General features: G+C 38.4%; 2 protein-coding genes across 4 annotated transcripts in view; one reads left to right on the top strand and one right to left on the bottom strand.

Annotated features, from left to right (window-relative positions):
* The window catches only part of OPN3 (opsin 3), a 47,879-nt gene extending 30,949 nt beyond the window's left edge, over window positions 1–16,930 (top strand). The window contains exons 2-5 of one of the 3 annotated variants that reach the window (XR_015766512.1): window positions 1,327–1,646; window positions 7,955–8,206; window positions 11,288–13,326; window positions 14,092–16,930. Coding sequence is in view for 2 of the 3 variants with exons in the window: in XM_028111900.2 (XP_027967701.2) it covers window positions 1,327–1,646; window positions 7,955–8,206; window positions 11,288–11,551 (836 nt within the window). In the remaining variant the exon portion in view is untranslated. Of the gene's footprint in view, window positions 1–1,326; window positions 1,647–7,954; window positions 8,207–11,287; window positions 13,459–14,091 lie in introns of those variants that run through there. The other 2 variants (XM_028111900.2, XM_028111901.2) reach the window with 2 other exon arrangements.
* The window catches only part of KMO (kynurenine 3-monooxygenase), a 58,575-nt gene continuing 48,121 nt past the window's right edge, over window positions 13,925–24,378 (bottom strand). Inside the window, exons 12-15 of the mRNA XM_028111899.2 lie at window positions 23,830–23,912; window positions 15,965–16,066; window positions 15,816–15,875; window positions 13,925–14,261 (exon numbers count right to left, since the gene is read on the bottom strand). Coding sequence (XP_027967700.2) covers window positions 14,106–14,261; window positions 15,816–15,875; window positions 15,965–16,066; window positions 23,830–23,912 — 401 coding nt within the window. The 3' untranslated portion in view covers window positions 13,925–14,105. The remainder of the gene's footprint in view (window positions 14,262–15,815; window positions 15,876–15,964; window positions 16,067–23,829; window positions 23,913–24,378) is intronic.

Here is a 24,378-nt window from a genome sequence, read left to right as displayed (position 1 = left end):
TAAGCTGGTGGGTTCTGTTGATATTAATCACATGTCCCTGGAATCCAGACTTTGCCGTTCATACCTTTAAAGGTACTCTAATTCAGGCCCCATCATACCTGCCCGGACTACGGCAGTAGCCTTCAAACTGGTCTCCATGCACTGGCCTGGGACGGGATTTCCGTACCACTGCAGGAATGAGGGTCCTTTCAGAGGAAAAACGAGGAGGAGCAGGAAGGAGATAACTGTTGTCACTTCACACTTAAAAAACATGACAAAGTAACAGGTTTGTAATTCACTGTTTTATACAAGAAACGTGGGTTTGGTTTTGTTTCGTTTTTTAAAGAACAGAGAAAGAAACAAAAGCCCTTAGCAAGAAATCAAAAGCCTTTCTCCAATGACCTCATGTGCTCCTTCTAACCTCCTCCCTCCTTTGTATCCTCTGAGACCTGGCGCCTCTGAATCCTCTCGTCATTTTTAGACCCTTAAATCGTCTCCATGCTCTGGGACATAGTTCTTAATTCTTCCTGGAATATGCTTCTGCCTGGTTCACAAAGGCCCCTTGTTCTGTGACTCCCACAATACATTTATACCTCCTGCAGTCTTACTGTTTACACGACCGGGTTCCCTCCAAGCACCTAGATGTCTGCATTTCTGTCATCCCTAAACCTCCAGGGTTGAAAAAGTGACTGGCACACAGTAGGTGCTCAATAGAAGCTTGTTGATTGAATAAATCACTCCCTGGGAAGAGGCAGGGACATAAATGAGCAATGCTGTTAAAATATATTTGTTGCAAAATGGAGGCATAAACGAAGACCAGGGGAGCACAGAAGGTTTCACTCCCTTGTCAGCAGTCTTGCACGAGAACAGTTCATAGGCTAACATCTGCGAGCAGGAAGGTTAACCCAGCCCCCTGCATGCTTTTACCATAACTTTGGTCAGTTCAGCCTTGTGAAACCCACTTCAATTTCATCTTCAATCCTGAGTCAGACACAACTGAGAAAAGGTCAAAGCAAATGAGACTCACTTAGTGACTCTGACTCTTCAGAGTTTCTCTCTGGCAGAGAGTTGAACACAGGAGCTGTATCATTGGGGTGGTGCTGGCTTTAGGGCTTTTCTTTTTGTCCTGCTGCAATCTACCTGCCATTTGTTTTCTTTTCTGGGTAAATATGTTTCCAGTCAAATTTCCTGGGGACTGTGAGGCATTATTCCTCTTAGACATGTCACTTTTAGAGCACCTTGTTAGTTCCAGACACACGGTGAGGTGTGTCCAGTGGACAGTGCAACCTCTGCTACGTCCATCTGCCCCTGCGCCATGTTATACTGTCCCACTTTCTCTTCTTGCAGGGATTGTTTCCATTACTACCCTAACTGTGCTGGCCTATGAACGTTATATTCGTGTGGTCCATGCCAGAGTGATCAATTTTTCCTGGGCCTGGAGGGCCATTACCTACATCTGGCTGTACTCACTGGCATGGTCAGGAGCGCCTCTGCTGGGCTGGAACAGGTACATCCTGGACGTACATGGATTAGGATGCTCTGTGGACTGGAAATCCAAGGACGCCAACGACTCCTCCTTTGTGCTTTTCTTATTTCTTGGCTGTCTGGTGGTGCCTCTGGGCGTCATAGCCCATTGCTATGGCCATATTCTGTATTCCATTCGAATGGTAAGTTGAAAACTGCAAATGCCCCTCCCCTAAACTATTTCCAGGGTGCACAATTCTGTGCAGAAGAGACTCAAACTCTCCCTACATGATTAGTGGTTGTCTGCAGCTGGATCACTTCTAGGGGACTTCCCACTCAGTAGAATTGTGCACTGAGTCACTCTCTAAAAGACCAATGAGGAGTAACATCTACTCTCTCTACCCTACTCTCTAAACCACAAGGAGGAAGGAAAGGTGTTCTAGACAGATAAAATCAGTAACAACCAAGAACACCTGCATTCTCTAGCATTCTTAGAATTAAAGAACTCTAACCAAGGAAATTCCACACTTCCCATGATTTTATTCATTCAAAGGTCACATAAACCCACTTAGAGCATAGTATAGATATTTTGTCTGGAAATCACTTCTGAATCATAAAGCACAAGAACTGACTACGAGCGAGTTTCCTGTTGAGCGCTAGCAAGGAGTCTGAAGAGACAGTGTGAGGCAGTCTCCTACTTTAGCCACGTATGTTTTCCTTGCTCACTCACCATGTCTTCCTGTTTGTGTCTTCCTTCTTTTTTTTTTTAAAGATTTTATTTATTTATTTGAGAGAGAGAGAATGAGAGATAGAGAACATGAGAGGGAAGAGGGTCAGAGGGAGAAGCAGACTCCCTGCTGAGCAGGGAGCCCGATGCGGGACTCCATCCCAGGACTCCAGGATCATGACCTGAGCCGAAGGCAGTTGCTTAACCAACTGAGCCACCCAGGCACCCTGTGTCTTCCTTCTTTAGAACTCCTGCTCACCAGTCTCTTATGCACCCTGCTAAGCCCCTCTAGCGTTCACCTTTTTTTTAAATCAAACATGGCTACATGTATCACTTTAAATCATAAACCCTGCCAACTTCCACATTCAAACTTTTCTCATACCTACCTATTTTGTAAAAAAGACAAAAAATCCCCACATCAATCGAATGATATGTTTTCCCCATGCCTATAGTCAAATTACAAAGAGGAGCTGGAGGAAAATCTGCCCCCAGATTCCCAATATCCATACCCAGATGTCCTCTGGCAGTGTCTAGCGATGTTTGGATCCCTAGATGGTCCAGTCTCTCACACAATCACTACTATAAATCCTCGGTACTCATTTTAATCTTTTGCCCTATCCTCCATTCATTCTTATCAAATGATCATGCTTATTTATTGGGCAGAAGAAAGCCATTATCAAGAAATTTCTCACCTCCCTGTCCCCCTTTATATAAGCCTCTCTGTTCAGCCTCATTCATAGGCCCTTCTCTTCACTTACAGGGTCATGAAGCTTCTGGTTTTCCCCCAACCCCATTCTCTGCCCCAGGGACCTCTCTCAAGTATTAGTTTTCTCTTTCACTTACATCTCCAGTCTCTCCCTTACTACTGGCTCCTTCTCTTTAGCAATAACTATGCTAATATTATACAAAAGCAAAATCTACTCTGAGCTCCCTGTGGCTATCACTTTATTGCTCTCCCCACCTGTGCTTACTCAAAGAACCATTAGTGGCTTTTGGTGCTATATCACCACTCAATAAGCATTCATTTGGCCAATATTTGTTGAGCATCTAGAATGCACCAATTACTTACTATTATGGTCTGAATGTTTTTGTCTCTCCAAAATTTATGTATGGAAACCTTAATCCCCAATCGATGGTATTGGAGATGGGGTTTTTAGGAGGCAATTAGGGCGATGTCATGAGAGTGGGGCCCTCATGATGGGATTAGTGGCTCTCTCTTTCTCTCTGTGTGTCTCTTCCTCCCTCCCTCCATCCATCTCTCCATCCCTCCCTCCAAATCTCTTTCCACCGTCTGAGTACACAGAGAGAAGGCAGCCATCTCCAAGCTGAGAAAAGAGGTCTCATACTGAAACCTACCTTGCGGGCACCTTGACCTTAGACTTCCCAGCCTCCAGATTCGTGAGAAATACATTTCTTTGTCTAAGCCATTCAGTCTATGGTATATTGTTATGGAAGCCCAAGCTGACTAAGACGTTGACTAAGCTCTGAGGATACAACATGTATAAGATATCGCCCCTGCCTCATAGTTTGTAGTTTAATAAATTCACTTAGCATTTAATTCCTCACCCATTGCAAATCGGTGCCTCCTTCCTTGAGCACACTGTCACAGAAATAGCCCACATTAAGGTAATCGATGATCTCCCAAAGGTTAGATCCAATGAACACATTTCTATCTCTTTTTTCTTTTCTGGCATCCATGGCATTTGACACTTGTGGCATTATTAACAACTTCCACTCATTTGTGGTTTTCTCCTCCACTGTTTCTAGGGCCCACTCTCTCCTATCATTGTTGCTGACTCTGGCCCATCTTCTTAGGTCTCTGCCAAGGGCTGCTTCCCGTGGGCCTCCAGGCATTCTGTGTGTAGCTCTTTTCTCATACTACACACTGGCCTTGGGCATCTCATATGCTCTTAGGATTTCCCCTTCTAACAATAGCTTGGTGACTTTGGAATCTCTATTTCTGACCCAGGGTGTTCTTCTGACCTCTGTCAGTTCCCACAGTCAGTTGCCTATTGCACACCTCCACTGGGATGGCCCCCAGACTTATCAGATTCTTTATTTATTTTAAGATTTTATTTATTTGAGAGTGAGAGAGAGCATGAGAGAGTGGGGTGAGGGTGGGGTGAGGCACAGAGGGAGAAGCAGACTCCCCACTGAGCAGGGAGCCTGATGTGGGGCTCGACCCTGGGACTCTGGGATCATGACCTGAGCCGAAGGCAGATGCTTAACTGAGCCACCCAGGTGCCCCTTCAGAACACTCAGACTTATCAGACTCTATGTGTGTGAAGACAGTTTGGTCATCCTTCCCCCAGATCTGCTGCTCCTCCATTTCCTTTCTCAGTGAATGGTCATTATTCTTTGACCAGAAATGAGAGAGCAATATTTGACTATTCCTCATCCATGTCTCCCCCATACCCAATCAATTATCAATTTTATCTATTCATCTCCTATTTTTCCTTATATCCTTTTTCCCCGTCTCATTGCCACAGACTCAGTTCAAAGGGACCTTAGTTTTTTCTTCCTTTCTTCTAATCCATTTTTCTCCATATTTCTGCCAGAATAATTGTTCTTAAATGCAACTTTTCTCATATCACTGCCCAGCTTAAAATCCTTCAGAGGTTCCTCTGCCTTCGTGACTTAAAATAAAGCCCATGAGTGTGACTACTGGAGTTCTGCATTACCATCTCTTGTCTGTGTGTCCAGCTTTATTTCTTAACATGCCTACCCTCTTGCCACCTCAGGTTCCAGTCAAGTGCAGTATTTCTTGTTCCCAGAACTTGACATGTGTTCTTTTACTACTTTGCTTTAGGTTACTCCCTGTCCCTGGAACACTCTGTCCTTCCTCCTTACGACAGAAGGCTGAGCTCAGTATCTTCTTGCCCTTACCCATGTCTAAATCCGTGACCCATCCTGTGTGTTCCCATAGCCCTTCTCTGGTCATCTTCCTCATGACATGTATCACCTATGGAAGGAATCTATGTGCCTGTCACCCTCAGAATATAGTGGATTCCTTAAAAGCAGAGACCCAGTCTTATTTAGTTTTTCACCTATAGCTGGAACAGTACTTTCATACAATAGTTGATCAGAGACTATTTTTGGAATGAGTTATAGACAGTGCATAGGAAGGATAAGTGGTACAAGTGTCAAGAGACTTAACTCTAGACCACAATATTCTCCACTCAGAACCTGATGACACCATTGCCTCTGTTTACTTATCCAGAGGGGTGACTCATAGCAGTGATGGAGACATAGCTTCTCATGGGAGAAGAGGATTCACAGTGAAGTTTTTGAAAATCTACAGGTGTCTGAATCAATAAGCCCAATTTAATATAGGCAGAGGACACTTTTATTGGGAATTCTGGGGGATTTGTCTTAGGTGGTTCATCCTTCAGGACAAATTCAACTGTGCATATGCTTTTGCTTCATCCATAGCAATTTTTGAAAAATACCCTCAAATGATTGAATAAATAGGGTAAGACATTAAGTAGAGCTCTTTATTTGGAAAACATGGAAAGAACAGAGTGAAGGAATAGAGAATGATAAAACAGAGAGGCCAAAGGAGATAAATGAAAAATAATCATGGAAACTACACACATATACAAACCCAAATAATCCAAAAGAGTAGTCAGAACTATATGCTTATACCAAAGAGGAACTGGGCTTTTCCAGCGCAATATTTCCTTAAATTAACTTCTCCAGCATGCATGTAATTCCAAGATGATAAATGAGTGCTCTGCTTTGAAAAATGGTGAGAGGATGGGAACTGAGTTGCCCAGAAAGGGTAGAGATGAGTCTGTGGGAGCTCTGGATGGTGGGGAATTGGGGACAGATGATTGACCTGGGGTTATATTGCATATATTGAGTATATTGAATATATATATATACATATATATGTGTGTGTGTTTATATATATATATATATATATATTCATTAATTGAAACTCTGAGGAACCAAAAATCATGATTCCAAATATTCCGTAGTATCATGAAAGTACAAATGCATATAAATATGTTAGTTTCAGATATAATTCCAATGTAAATAAATATTTAATCTTGAACACAATTCCACAAAGTTATGTGTGTGGAACTTGGACCCAACTTCTGTTAAGTCCAATAAGTTGTTCATTTGAACCTCCTTTAATCTTGACTCTTAGAGGAAGTAATTGATTGCCAGGAGCAAAAGTGGTAAATCTGGGATATGGATCCAGACCTAATTCCAAATCGAGAGCTTTAATTAGAACTCCACAACCTTCTTAAAAAACTCTAGGGAAAATCTCCTAGCCCCCCCAAAAAATGCTGTTCTGTCACATTAAATAAAATAGTTTCTTTTAAAATAGACTTGTACACATAGATAATAATAGTATCCAACTTTACAATCATGCCCACTCCTATACATTCTCTCTACTCTATAAAAACTCAATCATTTTAATTATCCATATTTTCTTCCTATTCTCTGTCAATATGAATATGTGATTCTACTAAGAATATAGTTTCTTAAATGTAATTTTAGTGGATATCAATAATTTAGCTGTATCAATTCAAATATGTTTTTAAATACTATAAGCACATGTCCTGATTTATTTGGAAATTTTTTCCTTAATTTTTATAACGCTAGAAATAAAGGGAACCCTTAGATTTTGTTGGAATGCAATAAATTTCCCAGTTTTAAAAATGTATACTAAGTATAAACAGTATGGAAGATACCTTATTTTAAATATATAAGGCATTTGTATTTTTGTAGCAAACTTAGCTTTTTAGGATAGAAATAACCATTTTATTTAAGAATATACTTTTGGTATGGGGGAATATTATCCCTCTCCCCTTACTAACAAATTTATAATAACAATAGAAGGAACTTCTAAAGAACTTTTATCTGAGAAACCCAAACAACTTTCAGATTGTAGGCCGTTATTCCTCAGTGCTTTAACAGGGATAAAATAAAAGCAGATATGCTGAGTTTACAGGAATGTGGCTACAAGTGTTCTCTGCACCTGAGCCCTGATGAAACCAACCACAAGCAAGGTCCCCATCAAATTCCACTTTGTAGGTGTTAGCTGTGAGTGGGAAGTCACCATAGTTTCCAGCAAGAATTCATCTGAGAATTAAGTTTAATCAAGACCGGCTTACCCATGCAGAACTGACATCACACATTTGTTGCCTGGTTTGAGAAGTTGAGGATTATGATCTGGATAAGAGTTTCCAGGATCATGGAGAAACTGTTTCCAATTTATCAGAACTCTTTCAGGTTGTCTTTCAGTGACTGGACGATCTAGGCAAAATAATTCATTTTCTTCTTTTTTATAAGATTTTATTTATTTATTTTAGAGAGAGAGCGTGCATGCTTTTGGTGGGGGAGGGGAGAGGCGGAGGGAGAGAGAGAACCCCAAGCAGACTACACACTGGGTGTGGAGCACAGCAGGGCGGGGGCTTGATCCCACAACTGTGAAATCATGACCTGAGCCGAAACCAAGAGTCCCACACTCAACCAACTGAGCCACCCAGGTGCCCCCATTTTATTCTTTAAATAAATTGGAAAATGTTAAAAACCATTAAAGGATCAAAGAGGCTATGTGGCTCAAAGTACTATATTAAAGATGCACAGACTGAGACCCAGAGAGATTAAGGGCTGCGCCCAGCTTCAGGTTCTTGGATCAGGAGTTGGCCCCCAAGGTCCTATTGAGTTGTCTTTCCACTAGGGTGGGCCCTGGAATTTTGCCTGAATATCTATTATCAAAACAACATGAGAAAAAGATTCTTCATTTTCAACTCTTTCTCCTTTCTGCAGCTTCGTTGTGTTGAAGATCTTCAGACAATTCAAGTGATTAAGATTTTAAGATATGAAAAGAAAGTGGCAAAAATGTGCTTTTTAATGATATTTATCTTCCTTATCTTTTGGATGCCTTATATCGTGATCTCTTTCTTGGTGGTTAATGGTTATGGACACCTGGTCACTCCAACAGTATCTATTGTTTCATATCTCTTTGCTAAATCAAGCACTGTATATAATCCGATTATTTATATCATCATGATCAGAAAGGTAAGTGTGGTAATAAACACATTGTTTTCACCATGTAGATGTGGTTGTTGGAAAATATAATACTTTTTATAGAGATTATTCAGGACATCTTCAATGATAAAATCTAAATCAAGAATTTTATCAGAAAAAGGTTTCAGGAATAAATGTAAGATATTCCCAAAGAAAATAATAACAATTCTACGATCTACCAAAAGATCTTGTTAAGTAAAATTCTATTAAAGTTAATATTTAATTCATCAGGAAACATTTTATGTCTAGTAATAATAATAGCCACAAAGTTTAATTTACTTAAAATTCTTACTGTACTATGGAGGTTATACCCATTATCTTTCAAAACACCATGAGATAGGCACTAATATTATTTCTTACTTTATTTACGAATTATAACACAAGTTCAAAAAACTTAAATGACTTGCCCAATCAAGGAATTGTTGGTGCCTGGATTGCAATCTGGTTTGCTTGAATACCAAAGTCCAGGCTCATAGCTAATGACTTAGGGTTACAGGTACCATTATTCACATGCCACAACCAGTGTGTAGCTCAAATTAATTTGGTTCCAGAAACTCCTCTAGATCTAATGGGAAGCTTATTATGTTTTTGTGGTAGAAAGGTTTTGACTTGATGATTGTCAGTCATGACTGTGAGAGCCCCCATTATGATTGCTATGAAGCATGACGCTAAGCCGCTAAATTTCAGAGAATTTAGAAGTTATAGATAATGGCTAATTACTACATTGAAATTTTTTTATTTTTACTTTTTAAATATTTATTTATTTTAGAGAGAGAGAGCAAGAGAGAACACGAGGCGGAGGGACGGGGGGGGCAGAGGAGGAGGAAGGGGCAGAGGGAGAGGGAGGGAGAATCTCAAGGAGACTCTGCGCACTGAGAGCCTTGAGCCCAACTCAAGGCTCAGTCTCACAACCCTGAGATCACGACCTGAGCCAAAACCAAGAGTCTGACGCTCAACGGGCTGTGCCACCCAGGAGCCCCTCCATTGGAATTTTAAAGTAACAGGTCAGAATAACAGGCAATAATAGCTACTCTGGCTACTAATCCTCAAAAGTTTGGAATAAGAGACAATTTCTTCAATTAACCTTATAATGTTCACTGCTAAATCTCCATCTTCTTACTTTCATATTGTTTCAATCTCTATTCACTGATGGTCTTTCTTTCTCTTTGATGATGCCTTCATTTATCTATTTACTTGAACCCAGAGAATTTTAACTCGGAGTCCTTAAAATCTGAAAATTACGTGAATTGGCTTCAGGAGAGCCATGAGAACCCCTGAAATTAGTCATAAAACTTTTTAAGAATATGCACATGTGAATTTTTCTAACAAGATAGTTTATAACTAATTTTTTGAGGATGTAAGGGCTTCATATTTTAAGAACCAGCACTTCAACAGGCAAATAATTACATTTAAAATATATTACCTAATAATTATTTTTTGGCTTATTTCTCTGGGCCAGTGGGCCATATGTCAGTTCTTTTAAAAATTTAATGTGCATACATCACACCAGGAGAGATTGTAAACAAAAGTGCATATTCAGATTTGGTATGCCTGGGTGGCCAAGATTCTGCATTTTAACAAGCTTGCACATGGTCCCCATGTTTCTGGTTCAGGAGCACACTTTAAATAGGAAGTCTAAAAGACACAATAAACTAACAAACAAAAATGAACAAATAAATAAAATAATGGTCCTTATCCTCAAGGAGCTTACCATTTATGTGGGAAAACATATTTTGGCATACTTTAACCCTTATAATAATGTATCTTTAGCACTTAACCTGATAGAGCAAACAATAGTTTGATGAAGAGTCACAAGCAAATATTTTTAAATGTGAGTATAAACTAAATACTAACTTGTGTATAAGTGAGTTTTAAAGAAGACAGAAATCAATGTAGCTAGCTATTGTATTTTTCACTGATATTTCCTGATCTGGGAAAGCCCATGTATTAAACTTTTATTTTGCTCTGAACAAAGGGGATAAAAGTTAAATTAAGTAACTTTTTATTTATATGCTTTATTGGTCATGATAGACTATTGTAACAAATGGCTCCACCATTTCAGTGGATTAACAAGAAAAAGGTTTTTCTCATTTATTTTTTAAAAGATTTATTTATTTATTTTACAGAGAGAAAGAGAGCACATGTGAGAGCACGAGTAGGGGGAGGGTCAGAGGGAGAGAATCTCAAGCAGACTCCCTACTGGGTGCAGAGCCCCCCACAGGGCTTGATCTCAAGACCCTGAGATCATAGCCTGAGCCAAAACTAAAAGTCAGAAGCTCAACTGACTGATCCACCCAGGTGTTCCAAGGTTTTGCTCATTTATATCCTGGTCCACAGTCCACTGTATTTGCTGGAGGGCAGGGGATCTATCCCATGCAGTTCTGTAGGAATCTCTGTTCCTTCATGTTGTGTTGTTATCATCTTCAGACTTGACCTCTAAGGTCCTGTAGGAGGGGAAGAGCAGGCAGGAGCCCCTGAAAGGGAGCTGAGAAATATGGTTCACTGTTATACCCAGGACAGGGGGAGGATCATGGGTATTGGTGAACACTAGCACTCTCTGCTATAGTATTTTTTTCTCCAAATGGTTTGTAATCTTTATAGAATAAAATTCTTTACCTAATCAAAGGAACATTAGTGAGTACAGCAGACTGTAAACTCTGCAGGAAGCACCTTGTCAGTCTTTGCTGCCCACAATATTCCCAAATTGTAGCACAGTGGCTATTACCTTTTAGATACTCACTGAATATTTGTGGAATGAATTAATGTTCAAATTCCTTAAAGAAACAGGTTTAGTTGCCCTCATAAAAGGTGCATGCAACTTGAATCCATAAAGATTATAAGGTATTGTAATAGTCCTATATGATTTTGTTAATGAGAATTATAATAATAAAAACCAGAAAACTCCAGGATTATTTAGGTACATATGAGCATTGCCACTTAACCCCACACCCACCCCAGCTAACAAATAAAAAAGAACAACCAAAATTAAGCTCAGCTAATTTTATTGAATGTTAATCCAGATTAAGGGCCAAATTTTTACTTTATATTCAACTTTATTTTCTCTCCGCCCAGTTCCGAAGATCTCTTTTGCAACTGCTATGTTTCCGACTGCTGAGATGTCAGAGGCCTGCTAAGGACCTACCAGCCAATGGGAGTGAAATGCAGATCAGACCCATTGTGATGTCACAAAAAGATGGGGACAGACCAAAGAAAAAAGTGACTTTTAATTCTTCTTCTATTATTTTTATCATCACCAGTGATGAATCGCTATCAGTCGATAACAGTGACAAAACCAGTATGTCAAAGGTTGATGTAATCCAAGTTCGTCCTTTATAGGAGGGAATAATGGTAATGAAAGATGAGGCCTTATACTGGAAACCACTTCTAGACTTCCATTATAAGCACTGTTTTGGAATCCCCATTCTATGTAATATTTTGGGGGAGGAAAAACTTTCCTCTGCCCTAAAAGTTTCTTCTGCCTGGTGTAGGAATAAAATTGACATGAGGCAGATTAACAGGAGAAAAAAAACCCAAAAGTTTAATTCTGCATGCATGGAGGCCCAATAATAAAACTGAGACCCAAAGAAATGAGCAAGACATGTAGCTTTTACACATTTTAGACAACGACACATAAATCGATAAGGAATTGACAGGATAGGAAAACTCATGTTTGGGAGCTTCGATCAGTAAAGAATTCTAAATGAGATTTGGGCTGGGTAGTAATTTAGTAAAAGTAACAAGGTTTATTTATGCAGGTTTTTTCAGCCCTCAGTTCTCTCTCTCTGATGATACAGATGTCTCTCTACCCCCTGCTTTAGGGAGGTACTTGTCACAAGAGATTTCCTGCTTTCAGGGGGACAAAGGAAGATCAGACTGTCCTTTTTGCACTTGCTGTTTCTTAAGGAAGTTTAATTCAAAATTGTGGCATATTTTGGGGCAGCCTGCCCTGGGCTCCCACAATATCAACAGAACTTTTGTGGCTCAGCAGGAAATCTGAATTGCCTGTACACTTTCTAGCCTCTGGAAGCAACTGAGCAAGACAATTGCTTTAATTCAATGGGTGCTTTCCATAACGAAAAACTACTTATGGCACAAGATGGGCATCTGGCACCATCAACTTCTAACATGTTGAAAATTTTCATTTTGAATATATTTTTTTAAATGACACTATTTTCCAAGGCACATAATACATTTTTCTCAAAAATACTTAGCAGCTGTATTCACAGCTCAAAAATAGCTGTAAAAAAACTTTGTATCATACATGTGTGAAATCACTAGGAAATCTCAAATTTTCTGTAGTGTTGGATCCTAATCACAGTCACATCCTCTGTTTGACCAATCAAATTTATCAAAGAGACAATTCCAGGGTGAAAAAGAAAATCAGCACCCTGGCTTCCTCTGAAAAAGAAAAAAAAAAAAAAGACTTGCTGTATGCAGTATGATATAGAGGAGCTTCAAGATGAATGTGCTGCTAAGCAAGCTCCAGAAGGAATATTAAAAAGCAACCCAGCAAAGAAAAGGTGGTGAATTTCAAAGTAATCATGGAGGCTAGAGAATCATACATTAGCAAGGGATGTACATGGAAAGGATATGTTGATGGCCGATAAGTATTTCCATCTGTTTCATTTCAAACATAACTTGGCAAGATTATCTTCTCTTCTTGACAATTTGCCACAATTTTGCCAAGAGTTTTGGGTTTAGAAAAGGAGTTCCAAGCAAAAAGTTAAACAAACCTACATTTGAAGGGGATGAAAGTAGGTGTAAAACTGTACTCATAAAATGTATTATTTAATCCTTTTTTCTCTTCAATCAGTCTACTGGCTAAACAACGGTCAGTGTTAGTGAAGATGCCATTTTCCCATGAGTCATTGTTTAGACTACACACAGCTCATTAGAACTCAAGGATTTCTTTAACTATATAAAAAAGAAACTGAACCATTTAATTTTATTGCCTAGTTTTTATTTCTTAGATGACTGTCCTACTGGTGTAGCATCTTCATGATTAATCATGTTTGAAAGACTTCTGAGTGTTTCAGTTGCTCAACTGAAGATGGAAGAACCAAAGAAAATGTTTTCACTAAAAGAACTTTTCAAAATCAAGTTTATCGCTGGTTAGTAAACTGCTTCTTGAGAGTCTCAAATGGAATAATTTCTATGAAAACTGTCTTCCCTTATTTCCTTTCCACTCTGTTGTAGATATCAATGTTTAATTTGTAAATAAAACTCTTCTTATTCTTCACTTAGTATGGCATTAATAGCCCCCCTTTTTTTAATCTTCAAAAGGTGATACTAGCCTTTGAAGACTGTGAAATAAAATTAGTTCATTTTGTAACTCTCTAGAGTGCCCCAAATTCCCCACTTATACTTCCAGTTTTAGTAAGTGAAGCTGAGCTCTATGCTGGATAAGTTCCATCCAGGTGATCAAAACTGTACTTAACATGTTAGGCAAATCATAGTTTTTAGTCCTGGGTGTTAGGAGTCAGTCCTATTGTGACCTTAACTATGTCCTTGAAAGAGAAGATGTGATCAATGTCTTCCTTGAGGCTTCTGGTGCTTTACTTTTTGAGAAGTGAAAGAGATCTTCATCATTGCACTTTTATATTTAGAATGACCACACCTATGTGTAGTGTTGTGGGAAAGCTGTGGTTTGCAACTTAAACTGGTAGTTTGAGGTTGTTTTTTTCCCCCCCAATAATCACAGTGAACAGAGAAATTCTATACTGAATTTAATTGTAAGCTGACATATATCTTTCACTACTGAGTTAAAGATGATGATAGAAACATGGTTTTGATCCTTAGTTTTAGTTAAAAAGAAATCCATTTGCCACTTCAGAATCTTTATATCACCTGCTAATGATATTGGGATTTTTTTCTAGTGACTCCATGGAGTTTACAGGGAAACATGTCCTGTTATCCGGAAGTAAGTGAGCCAGTCCCATGGTCTTCTGAAGTAGTGCAGGGGTCTCAGCGACATGGCGCTCATAAGTAGGTAGGTACTACCAATGGCTATCAGTGCCCCAAAGAAAAAGAGTCCTTTCTTTACCACCTGTAAAAACAGCAAGAAGTCTCATTTTATTTGTCCAGAGATAAAGATCTTACAAGACTTCATTCTTAAACAACCAAGGAGTATACAATGTCTTCTTTGTTCTTTAACCTAAAACAGCAATTTAATTGCATGATCACTAGGTCAAGACCTACAATGGTTGGTAAGCTCAGGAATTTGGAGCTTCCTTCCTCTGTCTCTGTCCTCTCTCCCTTCCCAGAAATAACTGAATCCATGTGTTCTGTATAATGAATTCTTAGCAGTCTGCCTTTGTATAGCCATAAACACACACACAGTTTATAAAAAGAGTTATAGTGCTATCTTAGAGGAGTACTGTGCTGAGGCCGCAAATGATTCAGTCACTGCTCAGACCCTGCACAGAGTCTCCATAAGAAGAGTGATTGGCTTGGTGGCATTAAGTGTCCTGCATTCTCACTGCCTGTCACTGTTTTTCCCCTATTAGACTTTTAGCTCCTTGAGGGCCAGGGTCCTATTTTTTTCATCTTTGTAGGCATAAATCTAGATTCCTTCCAATCCAGTCTCCACACAACAAAGCATTCTTTCTAAAATCCACACCTGAGTCTATTAGTCTCCATTGGTCTCCTTGCTTCCCTCGACATAATATTCAAAATGCTTGAGATCCTTCTTGCCATTCCAGCTGTACCTCCGGCCATTCTCACACATCAGGGCTGCCTTCCAGGCCCACTGAGCCCCACCCACCCTGGCCCCTCCCGTTCTCCTCCAAGGCAGTTGTGCCTCTCCACCGCAGCTGTCAGCCTGCCCCACCAGCCTCTGAGCTACATGAGGAAAGGGGCTGCTGCTTATTCATCACCATGCCCAGCTCAGTGTCTAGACATTGAGTAAAATGATTTGCTGAATGAATGATTCCCAAAATCAAAGATCAGGAATCTGAATGTCTATTTACTGGCATCTCTGGGTCAGCTGCTTAAAATGAACATGTTATGGCATTAAATTGGAATTAGATTAAGTTTTGTAAGTGATTCAATTCTGTCCAGTTTTACAAATTACACCCGTAAAGATACTGCATGAAGCAAAATTCAGTTGCTAAATAAAAGTAAAAAAATTACATTGCTAAAATAAAGTAAAACATTTAGAAATACTAGCATCATGGGCACCTGGGTGGTTCAGTTGGTTAAGCGTCTGACTCTTGATTTTGACTCAGGTCATGGTCTCAGGATTGTGGGATCAAGCCCCACGTCAGGCTCTGAGCTCAGAGTGGAGTCTGCTTGTCCCCCTCCCTCTAGTCCTTCCCCCACTTGTGCTCGCACTATCTCTCTCTAAATAAATAAAATCTTTAAAAAAATAAATAATAGCATCAGTTTCTTTTTTGAATTTCTTCCCTTCAGAAGCACTCTCTCTCCCCCTCTTGCTTGCTCTTTCTTTCTCCCTTTTTGTAATTTTGTTCACTAGGTACTTTACCCTCTGTGTACCAGGACAGTTTTTATTTGGAAGCAAACATTTGGTGTCTATCACATCATTTCTGAATTTGCCTGAAGAATCATAACCATAACACTATGAACTTCAATTTGTTCTGACCTTTTTCTGCCAATGCCAACGCAGCACTGCCTCATGGTATCTTATTCTGGAAAAAGTGACCTGTAAGGAAGTTGAAAAAGTATTCTTGTGATTCTTTAATGGCTAAGCAGAAGAATAAAATGAGGAGAGGTCTTAAATTCAGACCTTACCATAGTATAGAGAGGGATAAATGTAGATGGCATAATAGCATGAAGAAATCTTTCCATGTTCTTTTGGAAGATGAACCACTTCGAGTTGACATGTGCTCTCATCTGCAATAACATAAGAGTCTTAAAGAATACCTCAAATGAATAACGTTTATTTCTTTACTACAACATATTCCCATTCACTGCAAAGCTGGACACAAAGTAGTCAAATTCTTATTTCCTTAACAGTCATTTCCAATCCCTTTTAGTAAAAGTATAAGACATTACCTTGAAAAGGTTGAGCAACTGCTTTAAACGTGTTAGAGAACTCTGTTTTGCTTATGGGGCAATGTGGGAACTCTATTTCAGCGAAAGGTTTGTTCAACCAGATCTGGGCATAAGAGTCTGTGGGACCAAAGATTTGACTAATTGTCATTGTTTCCTGGCTGGTTTGGAATCTTCATGGCAAGAAGGGATCTTTGAAGCCATGTCTGTCTTGACTTACTCCATATTGAGAACAAATATCGTGTTGTAGCTGTCTTGTTTTTAAAGACATATGCAAGTTACATCAGTGAAGACTTTCAGTATCCTATAGAACTTCCTTCACCACATATGAAACAATTCTGCTCAAACTGAAATCCACTTTATCTTTTTTGTCTAGTTTTTTATTTTTTCTGTCTTTTCTTTAAATTTATCTTGTAAGTTTTTTCATTTGATCCTTTAAAAAGTTTAACCATAACTATTTGTTGTGAGTTTTTCATGTGACTGACTCAAAATGTAATTGTGTTTTTCTTCTGAGTATTAATCCTCTGACCATGAATTTCTTTGGTATATAAATATTTTTTTCAGTGCATAAGGCCTCAAAGGATATTATAAAGCTACTCCAAATTTGTAGCTTATAATGTTAACAGTGTTAAGATCATTTAATGTTTCTTAAATCTTCCAAATATGTTAATACATATCAAAATTATATTTTCCTTAAAATAAAATATTACTAGCTCTACCAAATGTCTAAAGTTTGAGCCTGTGAATTATCAGTGATTGAAACCAGAATTTTGTCATCTTTGCTACCTCTTAAATGTCCCTAAAATGTAGATGGACATGACGTGTGTGGGTCATTGTCACATCTACAGTCACAATCCACCCATGTGCAAGGAATACTCTGTGTGTGTGTGTATTCTTTTTGTACCTATTCTTATTTGGCATGTATGTGATGGGGCTGGTGCAAAGAAAAATTAAAGAACATTTGTGACTTCTGGAGAAGATTGCAGAGTAGGAGGATCCTAGGTTCATCTCATCCCATGGATACACCTAGATAACAACCACATCAGCATTAAAAACCCAGAAAAATGACCCGAAGCTGGCAGAACAGACTCTCCACAGCTAAATATAGGGAAGAGACCACATTGAAGAGGGTAGGAAGGACAGAGACACAGTCAGGAGCCACGGTGACCCACAGGACTATCCGTAGGAGGTAAGGGCACTGCTGGCATGGAGAGGGGAGAGCAGAAGGCCCCACGCCAGGCACCCTAGGCATAGGGTACCCACACTAAGAGGACAAATTCGCATAACATTTGGCTTTGAAAACCAGAGGGGCCTAACTTGGAGAGTTCTTACAGTCAGTGGGGCTTAACACCTGGAACTTCAAAAATCAGAGGGCTCCGCTGGGGGAGAGCTGGAGAGGGAGAGGAAACTGAGTCCCCACCCTTAAAGAGACAGCACAACAAACAGAATCACTGATATACAATATAGTATAGAAGCAAGAGTTTGAAAAATGCCTAGGAAATGTGGGAAGATTTATTTACTAATCTCAGAGCATGTGCTTGAGGGACAGGTATCTTTGGGAGATTTCTCCAAGAAAAAAAGAACTGGTGTATGCCATTCCCTCGCCCACCCCCTAGCTTCAACACATGGACACTTGCCAGAACCACTGCAGCACCAACTATCTCCACCTATCTTGCTAACAGCACACCTACCCCCACATTTTCCTGCAGATCTGCCACTTCCAACACACCCTTGGCAGAAGTCCACCCAAAGCAGTGCCACAAGCCTGGCAGTGGCAAGCAGCCCCAACAGGGGTCAGCACCACTCCAAAGTGACTCCTGCCCTGGGGAGAAAGAAATATAACCACACATACCAATCCAATGGCAGCCCCAGCATTGGGCTGAGGCAGACATCTGGTCTGAATGCAGGCTCTTCCCACTAACAAAAACTCAGGGGACAACACAGGGAGAGTGCCCTGCAGTTTGATGGTATGACAGGCCTGACCAGCACCTGGTCTGACTCAACTCAACCCCAAGGTAGTCCCAGCTTGGCCCACTAACTACACAGGGATAAAACCCTAACCACAACAGGCAAAGGCAGCTTCTGCAGATGCTTGGACTGAAGGCAAATGTGGCTCAGCCACAACAGTAGGGCACAGGCAACTAACATAAGAAACTCCCCTGAAGTGTCAGGTTCTGGTGAACAGGAGACACTGCACTGCAGGGCACCACAGGACCTCTTCTTCAAAAGGCCACTACTTTCAAGAGCAGAAGATGTAGCTCACTTTCCTAACACACAGAGACAGATACAGTGATTTAGGCAAAATGAGACAGAGGAATAAGTCCCAAATGAAAGAACAGGACAAAATCGGAGCAAGAGACCTAAATGAAATGGAGATAAGTAATATGCCTGATAGAGAATTTAAAGTAATGACCATAGAGTTACTCACTGGACTTGAGAAAAGAGTGGAGGAACTCAGACTCTCAACAAAGAGATAGAAAACATAAAAAAGAACAAATCAATTTGAAGAACTCAGTAACTGAAATTAAAAATACACTAGAGGGAATAAATAGTAGACTAGAGGATGCAGAAGATTGGATCAGTGACCTGGAGGACAGAGTAATGGACAGCAATCAAGCTGGATAGGAGAGAGAAAAAAAATAATAATAAATGAAAGTAGACTAAAGGAAATCAGTGACCCTATCAAGCATAATAATATTCAGATTATAGAGCTCCCAGAAGGACAAGAGAGAGAAAAGGGGGCAGAAAATTTATTTGAATAATAGCTGAAAACTTCCTGAATCTGGGGAAGGAAATGGATAGCAAGATCCAAGAGGCACAGAGAGCCTCCAACAAAATCAACCCAAGAAGGTTCACACCAAGACACATAGTAATTAAAATGGCAAAAAGTAGTGATAGAGTATTTTAAAAGCAGCAAGAAAATAGTTACATACAGGGAAAACCCCCTAAGGCTATGAGTTGATTTTTCAGTGGCCAGAAGGGAGTGGCATGATATATTCAAAGTGCTGAAAGAAAAAATTTGCAGCCAAAAATAACACTATCCAGCAAGGCTATTATTCAAAATATAAGGAGAGATAAAAAGTTCCCCAGACAAACAAAAGTTAAAGGAATTAATGACACTAACCCAGCCCCTACAAGAAATGTTAAAGGGGACTCTGAATGGAAAGGAAAGACCATCAGAGTAAGAAAGTAGGAAGCACAAAAGTAGTAAAAATAAGTATATCTATATAAATCAGTCAAGGGATTCACAAAATAAAAGGATGTAAATATACGCATATACCTAAAATGTGGGATAGAGGGAGAGGAGTAAAAAATTAGTGCTTTTAGAATGGGTTCAAACTTAGGTGACCATCAACTTAATATAAACCCACAAATGAAAAACCAGCAATAGATATGCAAAAATAAAGAGAAAAGAATCCAAATATACCACTAAGGAGCCAGCAAACCATAAGAGAAGGGGGCAAGAGAAGAAAGGAACAAAGAAGAACTACAAAACAACCATAAAAGAAGCAACAACCTGGCGATAAATACTACTTATCAATAATTACCATGAATATAAATAGGCTAAATGCTCCAATTAAAAGACACAGGGTGACAAAATGGATAAAAGAAGTAAGACCCATCTATATACTGCCTACAAGAGACTCGTTTCAGACCTAAAGACACATGCAAATTAAAAGTAAAGGGATGGAAAGGCATTTGTCATGCAAATGGAACTGAAAAGAAAGCCAGAGTAGCAATACTTCTATCAGACAAAATAGACTTTAAACAAGACTGTAACAAGAGACAAAGAAGACATTATATAATCATAAAGGGAATAATCCAACAAGAATATAGAACAATTGTAAATATTTATGCACCAACATGAGAGGACCCAAATACATAAAGAAGCTAATAACAAACATAAAAGAATTAATTGATAGTAATACAATAATAGTAGGGGCTTTAACATCCAACTCACATCAGTGGATAGATCAAACAAATCAGCAAGGAAACAGTGCCTTTGAATGACACATTGGACCAGATGGATCTAACAATATATTAGAACATTCCATCCTAAAACATATGGAACATTCTCCAGAATAGATCACATATTAGGGCATGAAACAAGTCTCAATAAATTAAAAAAGGTCAAAGTCATATCATACATCTTTTCTGACCACAATGTTATAAAACTAGAAATCAACCACAAGAAAAAGTCTAGAAAGAACACAAATACATGGAGGTTAAATAACATTCTACTAAATAAGGAATGGGTCAACCAAGAAATCTAAGAGTAAATCAGACAATGCATAGAGACAAATGAAAATGAAAACACAATGGTCCAAAATCTTTGCAATGCAGCAAAGCTGTTATAAGAGGGAAATTTATAGCAATACAGGCCTACTCCAGAAGCAAGAAAAATCTCAAACAATCTAACCTTACACCTAAAGGAACTAGAAAAAGAAGAACAAATAAAACCCCAAACCAGTGGAAGGAAGGAAATAATAAAGCCTAGAGCAAAAATAAATGAAAAAAGAATTTAAAAAAATAGAACAGACAATGAAACCAGGAGCTAGTTCTATGAAAAGTTCAACAAAATTAATAAATCTTTAGTCAGACTCATCAAAGAGAGAGAGAAGACCCAAATAAACAAATCAGAAATGAAAGAGGAGAAATAATAACTAGCATCACAGAAATACAAAGGATTACAAAAAATATGAAAAATTTTGTCATATGCCTGGAGACATATAACATCACAAAACTGAATCAGGAAGAAATAGAAAATTTGAACAGACCAATTACCAGCAAAGAAATTGAATCAGAAATCAAAAAACCCTCCACAAACAAAAGTCCAGGACTAGATGGCTTCACAGGTCAATTCTACCAAATATTTAAAGAGTTAATACATATTCTTCTCAAACTATTCCAAAAAATAGAAGAGGAAGGAACGCTTCCAAATTCATTCTAAGAGGCCAGCATTACCCTAGTAAAAAACCAGATAAAGACACCACAGAAAAGATAACTATAGGCCAATATTTCTGATTAATGTAGATGCCAAAATCCCCAACATAATATTAGCAAACCAAATCCAACAACTTAAAAAAAAAAAATCATTCACTGTAACGAAGTGGGATTTATCCCTGAGATGCAAGGGTGGTTCAATATTCACAAATCAATCAATGTGATACATCACATCAATAAGAGAAAAGATAAAAATCATATGATTATTTCAATAGATGTAGAAAAGGCGTTTGACAAAGTACAACATCCATTTATCATAAAAACCCTCAACAAAGTAGGTTTAGAGGGACTATACCTCAACATAATTAGGGCCATATATGAAAAACCCACAGCTAACATCATAGTCTTGTGAAAAACTGAGAGCTTTCTCCCTAAGATCAGGGATAAGACAAAGATGTCCACTCTCACCACTTTTACTCAACATAGCCCTGGAAATCCAGCTATAGCAATCAGAGAAGAAAAAGAAATAAAAAGCATCCAAATTGGTAAGGAAGAAGTTAAACTTTCACTATTTGCAGATGACATTATACTATATATAGAAAACCCTAAAGACTCCACCAAAAAACTACTAGAACTGATAAATGAGTTCAGTAAGGTTTCAGGATACAAAATTAATATACAGACATCCATTGCATTTCTATATACTAATAATGAAGTAGCAAAAGAGAAAGGAAGAAGACAATCCCATTTACAATTGCACCAAAAATAATAAAATACCCAGGAATAAACTTAACCAAGGAAGTGAAAGACCTATACTCTGAACACTACAAAGCATTAATGAAAAAAATTGAAGATGACAAACAAAAGGAAAGACATTCCATGCTCATGGATTGGAAGAACAAATATTGTTAAAATGTCCATACTACTGTAAGCAATCTACACATTTAATGCAATTCCTATCAAAATACCAACAGCCTTTTATGCAGAACTAGAACAAATAATCTTAAAATTTGTATGGAACCACAAAAGACCCCAAATAGCCAAAGAAATCTTGAAAAAGAAGAATGAAACTGGAGGTATCACAATCCCAGACTTCAAGATATACTTCAAAGCTATAGTAACCAAAACAGTATGATACTGACACAAAAATAGACACATAGATCAATGGAAGAGAATAGAGAGCTCAGAAATAAAACCACAATTATGTGGTCAATTAACCTTTGACAAAGGAGTCAAAAATATGCAGTGGGAAAAAGATACTCTCTTCAACAAATGGTGTTGGGAACACTAGATAGCCACATGCAAAAGAATGAAACTGGACCACTTTCTTACACTATACACAAAAATAAACTCCAAATGGATTAAAGACCTAAATATGAGACCTGAAACCATAAAAATGCTAGAAGAGAGCACAGGCAGTAATTTCTCTGATACTGGCCTTAGCAACATTTTCCTAGATATATCTCCTGAGGCAAAGGAAACAAAAACAAAAATAAACTATTGAGACTACATCAAAATAAAAAGCTTCTACAGAGCAAAAGAAGCAATCAACAAAATTAAAGACAACAAAACCTACAAAATAGAAGATATTTGCAAATGACATATTTGATAAAGGGTTAGTATCCAAAATATAAAGAACATACATACCTCCACACCAAAAAACACCAAAGAATCCAATTGAAAATGGGCAGAAGACATGTCTTCTCCAAAGAAGACATACAGATGGCCAACAGACACACAAAAAGATGCTCAACATCACTCATCATCAGAGAAGTACAAATCAAAACCATAATGAGTTATCACCTCACATCTGTCAGAATGGCTAAAATTAAAAACGTAAGAAACAACAAGTGTTGATGAGGATATGGAAAAAAAAGAACCATCATACACTGTTAGTGGTAATGCAAACTGGTGCAACCACTGTGGAAGACAGTATGGAGGTTTGTCAAAAAATTAAAAATTGAATTACCATATGAATCAGTAATTCCACTACTAGGAGTTTACCCAAGAATATGAAAACACTAATTTGAAAAGATATATGCATTCCTATGTTTACTGAAGAATTATTTACAATAGCCAAACTATGGAAACAGCCCAAGTGTGTCCATTGATAGATGAATGGATAAAGAAGAGGTGATTATATTATATATATATATATATATATATATATATATATATATATATATATATATATAATGGAATATTACTCAGCCATAAAAAAAGAATGAAATCTTGCCATTTGCAACAACATGGATGGATCTGGAGTGTATTAGGCTCAGTGACATAAGTCAGTCAGAGAAAGACAAATACCATATGATTTCACTCATATGTGGAATTTAAGCAACAAACGAAAGAAAAAAGGAGACAAACAAAAAAAACAGACTTTTAACTACAGAGAACAAAACAGGTGATCACCAGAGGAGAGGTCAGTGGGGGGATGAGGGAAAGAGGTGATGGGGATTAAAGAGTATATTTACCATGATGAGCATTGAACAATGTATAGAATTGTTGAATCACTGTATTCTATACTGAAACTAATATAACATTGTATGTTAATTACACTGGAATTAAAATTTAAAAAATTTTGTTTAAAAAGACAAGACTATCAGTTAGACTATCAGGAATAATCTCATGGAATAGAGCCCAACCCCCTCACTCACCTCTATGTAATGGTACATGGACAAGTCTGAGATCGCGTGGTCATCTGGAATTCTCAATCTTGAATATTCAGGAAGACACATACCTAGGAGCCAAGTTGAATAATACATCGTTTCCGATACGGTCTATGAAAATGTGCTGGCCTTTACACCAACCAAGTTAAATGGTGTATACTCTATTACTGTTCTAATCTTTTCAAACTTTGGGTAACCAGGCTGAATGACCAATAATCAATGAATACTGAACAATAACACACAGGCATTTCCTATTGTGATTAAATAAAACTTATGATAAAGTTAATATAACATACACTTGTTGGTTAGCCAATCATTATTTTCTTTATTTCACAAATGGAAAGCAGCTCATAGAAATGATGGTCAGTGACCCCTCCCCACCCAGTTCCTCTTAGAATCTGCTACTCTCCTTTACGTCCTTTCTTGCCACACCATCCACATTTATTTCACTGCACCGAAGACACCTTATTAGCTAACCATCAGTTCCATCATTATTCTGTGATCTCCCAGAGGTAGGGCTCATGTTTTATTCATGTC

Source organism: Eumetopias jubatus, unplaced genomic scaffold, assembly GCF_037043125.1.
Source record: "Eumetopias jubatus isolate StellerSeaLion01/CBP00866 unplaced genomic scaffold, mEumJub1_p1.0 scaffold_12, whole genome shotgun sequence".
Taxonomy (NCBI): Eukaryota; Metazoa; Chordata; class Mammalia; order Carnivora; family Otariidae; genus Eumetopias; species Eumetopias jubatus.
The sequence above is the reverse complement of the archived record's forward strand: the minus strand, read 5'-3'. Positions and strand labels throughout refer to the sequence as shown.